The 6,086-nt window shown below is 34.3% G+C and overlaps 1 protein-coding gene and 1 long non-coding RNA gene across 2 annotated transcripts in view; both read right to left on the bottom strand.

Moving 5' to 3' along the window:
• Positions 1-6,086, bottom strand: part of LOC110264857 — an 18,096-nt gene that overhangs the window by 4,604 nt on the left and 7,406 nt on the right. The window contains exon 2 of the long non-coding RNA XR_002351138.1: positions 30-37. This is a non-coding gene — a long non-coding RNA (uncharacterized LOC110264857). The remainder of the gene's footprint in view (positions 1-29; positions 38-6,086) is intronic.
• On the bottom strand, positions 385-1,348 carry LOC107609174 (17.3 kDa class I heat shock protein). Its single transcript, XM_016311031.2, has one exon. The coding sequence runs from the start codon at positions 1,110-1,112 to the stop codon at positions 630-632; it is 483 nt and encodes a 160-aa protein (XP_016166517.1). The 5' UTR covers positions 1,113-1,348; the 3' UTR covers positions 385-629.

Genomic DNA, 6,086 nt, shown 5'->3' with positions numbered 1-6,086 from the left:
TTGGAAAAATTTCAAGTGTACCAAGAAACACTGGTGTCTAGAACACGAGTATTTTCGATGGTCAAGGTCCATTTAAAGGTTTGCCGCTGGCCAATGAATTGCTGCATGCACAAGACGGGATTCAAACCCCCGACTTTTGTTTAAATAGACGAATGAACTGACCACTCGACCAACCCAAGTTGGTTTGAAAAGATATATTTAATTGTGTATAATTGCTGAGGCTTGATCTGAAATAGGCCCAATTCCAATTTAGATGCCCTGGGCTAGCCAACCTCTACGTTAATAGGCTTATTCTCAGTTAGAAAAAAAAAAAGCTTTTCTTTCTGCTTAATCAAAGCCAGAATAAATTCCAGACCAAAAAAACAAAAGCCATAATAAATTCATGACAAAACAAATGCCAGAATTACATTATAAAGCAATTACATAAAGTCATTAACATAAAAAACATACACACAAAGAAAATCAAAACCACACTGATGTAATTAGCAGCACTGGAGCAGAGTCCACATCTGCACTCAACAACCATAGATACATATGTATTATTATACTATATATTTAATTTTATTTCGCAAACTGCTTAGCCCGCCATCTGGAGGGGCTTTCACATCGGGCTTTAACTTTAAGGCTCTTCAGCCGGTGATCTGAATGGGCTTGACATCGGGCTTCTTAACTTCCTCCTTGGGAACCGTAACAGTAAGCACCCCGTTCTCCATGGAAGCCTTCACCTGCTCCAACTTAGCATTCTCCGGCAGCCTAAACCGTCTCAGGAACCTTCCGCTGCTTCGCTCCATGCGGTGCCACGTGTCACCCTTATCCTCCTTCTCCTTGCTCCTCTCGCCGCTAATCTGAAGCACCCTGCCTTCCTCGATCTCGACCTTCACTTCCTCCTTCTTGAGTCCCGGAAGGTCGGCCTTGAACACGTGCGCCTCAGGTGTCTCCTTCCAGTCGATGCGGGTGTTGGCGATGGCGGTGGTTTCGTTGGCGAAGTCGGAGCGAGGAGCGGAGAGTGCGGCGGAGGGGAAGTCCTGGAATGGGTCCCAGACGTCGAGGGAGAATGGGTCAAAGATGTTGGTCCTCCGCCCTGTTCCGAAGAAGCTTGGAATCAGCGACATTATTGGTTTTGTTTTGAAGAAAAATAGTCACAGAAAGATGAAGGTTTAGCTGCGTATTTACTTCGTTTCTGATAGAATGCATTGGAATGAAATGAGAGCGTGTATATATAGTGTGTGTGAAAATGTTTCGAGATGGTTCAAGATTAGGATTATGGAGGGGGAAGAGTGGAGAAGGGTTTAGAGGGTTCTGTAATTGGGAATGATGGTTTTCTGTTTCCGAATAGACGTGAACGTGGGTGAAGGATGAAGATCTTTCCCGAACAATGGAGAATTAGAACACACAGCTTTTACTAGTAATTTGAAATGTTAATTTAGAAACTACACCTTTTTAGATGATCTCTTAAACAGTGAAATTGCCTATTGTGAAAAAAAAAATAAAATAAAGAAAAACTAAAGGGAATGAAAATTTATGAAATGTCACTGCTTATATTAAAAGGTAAATGCTATGGTGTTTAAAATGGTGCCTATATATTAAAAAGAGTTAAAAATTAATATTTAATTTAAAAGATATAAAAATAAATAATTTTTAAAAATTCAAAACCTACTATAAAAAAAAAGTTAGGTAAAATTTAGACACCAAATCATAAGCACCATAGAATTGGCCATATTAAAATTATCTCATTGAGCTTCCCCATGTGAATTCTCCTTATTAATGCACACAGAATATAAAATAAAATTGCCAATTTTATGATAAGCTTTAGTTTTTGGTCTTTACTTCTCTAAACATTTTCGTTTTAGTTTAGAAATTCTAAATTTTTTTTAATGAATTTGGGTCTATTATTTGTAAATATTAAACAAAAAGACAAAAATGATATAATGAAACTAAAATTAAAGTGGTTTATATGTAAACAAATTAGGGGGAAAAATAATTAACTTAAAAGTTTAATGTACTTTTGTTTTAAAGAATTTTAATTATTATTGGAAATTTTTCATGTAAACATATTATTTTTATATTTGTTTAAAGTTTTAAAATTTAATTTCCAGGAATAATTTATTCTCAAGAATAATTCCGTGTCTAAAATTTAAAATTTTATTCCTATACATAAAAAGGAATATTTGATATTTTCGTATTATGATAATACAAAAAATAAATGATTAAATTTAGGTTTAATTATTCTGTTGTTCTTTATAGTTTCGTGAAATTTTTAATTAGGTCTCTATATTTTTTTTAATTGGGTCCTGTACCAAATTTTTTTTTAATTAAGTCCCTATTAGTAGTAATTGGCTTAATTTTATAGGGACCCAACTAAAAAAAAAAGAATTGATACAAGGACCTAAATAAAAGGAAAAAAGTGTAGGGACCCAATTAAAAAAAAATTGGTACAAGAACTCAATTAAAAGAAAAAAAATATAGGAACCTAATTGAAAATTTTGCAAAACTATAGGGACCAGCAGAATAATTAAACCTTAAATTTATTTCTGTAAAATCATTCCTTTTTTAAATTTATCTTAGAAAGACTTTTTTTAATAAAATTCACTATTTAAAGATTTTAAGTTGGTAATTGATTCTTCTGTCACTTAGTGACACCACAATACACATCTCACGGTTCTAATTAACTTTTAACATAATAAATTTATGAAATAAATCAAATCAATTCTAAATTTAGAAATTTAAATACCTCAAGGTTCTCCTTAATTTAGAATTGATTTGATATAATCTATGATGCACGGACACTGACACAGACACAGGACATACCGACACACGAATTTTAAAATCTTACATGACACGGGAACACGCATACATATAAAATATAAAGTAAAATTTTTAATTATTTTTAATGTCTTATTTTAATTATATCAAGTATTTAAAATATGTTGTGATAAGATCAAATGAGGTGGATGACCATCATTCAATATGGGCGGCTCACATTCTTAAGTAGGTTGTTACCACATCCATTAAATGCATATGTAGTTTATGATATGCGGATAAACTGACTAAATAACGCAATGTTGTCGCATCCACTACGGGAAATACATTTCTTCATAATCTATACCGGATATTTGTGAAAACCTTATACCACAAGTCGGGCTTTGTAGCGCACAACTTTATTTTTCTCATTTCATTTTCTCACAAATACCCATCGGTATCCAACAGATTTTACATCTTCTGGTGTACGGACTACACGTCCAAAGACTTCACGTTTTATAAGTGAGTCAAGCTCAGCCTTCATGACTTCTTCCCATTTTGGCCAATCACTCATTTGTTGACATTCATCGACTGATCTTGGCTCAAGATCCTTATTTTCATGCATGATATTCAATGCCACATTATAAGCAAATATTTCATTGATAATTGTCTTATTTCGGTCCCATTTCTCTCGTGTAAAGACATAATTTATCGAGATCTCGTCATTTTCACAATTTTCAGGTACCTAAACGTCTTCTGGCGTTAAAACTATATCAAAATTTTGGACAACTGCAGGTGTCTCTACTATGTCTTTTTCAACAGGAATCGTATTTACCTCTTTTTTTTTCCGAGAATTTTTGTCTTTGGAACCGACAGGCATGCCACGCTTCTGGCGTGAATTTGCTTCAGTGGCTACTTGTTCTACTGGGACATCGATTCGAATTAGGGCATTTTTCGCTGGTATATAAGATTTAGTTATCTTCTTTGTATTGAAAAATGCATTAGGCAATTCATTTGCTATTCTTTACAAATGTATAATCTTTTGAATTTCTAGTTCACATTGCCCTAATTGAGGATCCAAATGCATCAAAGATGATACATTCCAATTAAGTTCCTTTTCAGGAAGCTTATTCTCTCCCCCTAATGTTGGAAATTTTGATTCATCAAAATAACAATTCGTAAATTAGGCTTTAAATATATCCCCAATTTGTATCTCAAGATACCTTACTATAGAAGGAGAATCGTATCCAACATATATCCCCAATTTTCTTTGGGGTCCCATTTTGGTGCGAGAAGGTGGTGCAATGGGAACATATATCGCACACCCAAATATCCTTAAATGGGAGACATTTGGCTACTGGCCAAAAGCTAATTGCATAGGAGAGAACTTATGATAACTCGTTAGCCTCAAACGAATAAGTACTGCGACATGTAAAATAGCATGCCCCCAAACCGAGATTGGGAGATTTGTTCTCATAAGTAAGGGTATAGCAATTAATTGGAGGCGTATAATAAGTGATTCTGCTAACCCATTTTATGTGTGAACATAAGCTATTGGATGTTCAACACTTATTCCATTAGCCATACAATAAGCATCAAAAGCTTGGGAAGTAAATTCACCAGTATTATCAAGACGAATTGCTTTGATTGGATTTTCTGGAAATTGTGCTTTTAATCGAATAATTTGAGCAAGTAATCTCGCAAACGCCAAGTTGCGAGAAGATAATAAGCACACATGTGACCATCTCGAAGATGCGTCTATTAGGACCATAAAATATCTAAAAGATCCACATGGTGGATGAATAGGTCCACATATATCACCTTGAATCTTTTCTAGAAATTTAGGGGACTCAAATCCAATCTTTACTGGTGATGGCCTTAAAATTAAATTTTTCTGAGAACATGCAGCACAACAAAATTCACTAGTTTTAAAAATCTTCTGGTTCTTTAGTGAATGTCCATGGGAGTTTTCAATAATTCTTCACATCATAGTTGTTCTCGGATGACCCAATCGATCGTGCCAAGTTATAAATTCATTTGGGTTAGTAAACTTCTGGTTTCCAATGGCATGTGATTCAATTGCACTAATCTTGGTATAATATAACCCAGATGAAAGTGAGGGTAATTTTTCTATTATAAACTTTTTATTTAAATCATGAGTTATGATACATAAATACTCATGATTTTTCTCATTCATTATTTCAATATGATATCCATTTCGGCGAATATTTTTAAAACTCAACCAGTTCCTCAGAGACTTGGTAGATAATAGTGCATTATTTATTATAAATTTTGTTCCTCCATGAAACAAAATTATAGCTCTTCCAGAGCCTTCTATCACATTGCCTGAGCCAATAATAGTATTAATATATTCTTCATTTGAAACAAGATGGGTAAAATATATATCACTTTTGAGAATTATGTGCGAACTTGCACTATCCGCATGGCATACATCTTCATTCTATGTCATTGCCATTCTCTTAAAAGACAAATAATAATAATAAAATGAGAAAAAGTACATGCACAGTAAAATTATTCACATGAATACTTAACAAACACACATATTAAACTATTCCAACATTGATCAAATAGGCAATATTTCCTTTAGGATTCTCAAAGAAATTAGATACATCATAATGAGTGGTGAAATTTTCATCATTTGAAACAAAATTTGTTTTCTTTCCTTTGTCATCCTTTTTCAAGAATGCTGGATAAAAATCAACTAGGTGCCTTGGGGTACGACAGGTACGTGACCAATGGCCCTTTCCACCATAACGGAAGCATTTATCCTCAATTGATTTACTTTGCCCATTATTTCTTTCTTTATCCCACTTCTAGTGAGATTCTTTCTTGTGAATATAATTCTTATTTCTTCCATAATTTTTCTTATTACAAAAATCTTGCCATTTACCTCTTCTAGGGTTATGATTTGCCGCATTTGCTTCAAGAAATGGGGCGGCGCCAGCTGGGCGCACTTCATGATTTCTTAAAAGCAACTCATTGTTGCGTTCAACAACAAGAAGGCAAGAAATTAGCTCAGAATATTTTTTTAAATCATTTTTCTCGATATTGCTGCTGCAGGAGCACATTCGAGGCATGGAAGGTCGAGAAAGTTTTCTCTAACATATCGGGTTTGAGGAAGTATCACCGTCTTTTGATGATTATACCTAGAGGTGCACGCGGATCGGATCAGATATGGCCAAAATTTTGATCCGATCCTCACTAAAATCATCGGATCGGATCGGATCCAATATCCGCAGTTTTTAAGGTTGGATCCGATCCGATTCGATTCGCACATTTGTGGATCGGATCGGATCGGATATCAGATATATCCGCAAAATACACAA

This window comes from Arachis ipaensis, chromosome B07 (assembly GCF_000816755.2).
Source record: "Arachis ipaensis cultivar K30076 chromosome B07, Araip1.1, whole genome shotgun sequence".
Taxonomy (NCBI): domain Eukaryota; kingdom Viridiplantae; phylum Streptophyta; class Magnoliopsida; order Fabales; family Fabaceae; genus Arachis; species Arachis ipaensis.
This window is presented reverse-complemented; position numbering and strand designations above follow the sequence as displayed.

Bases quoted from the DNA above. Each gene is read 5' to 3' on its own strand.
- LOC107609174 (XM_016311031.2), bottom strand. From the start codon at position 1,112: ATGTCGCTGATTCCAAGCTTCTTCGGAACAGGGCGGAGGACCAACATC.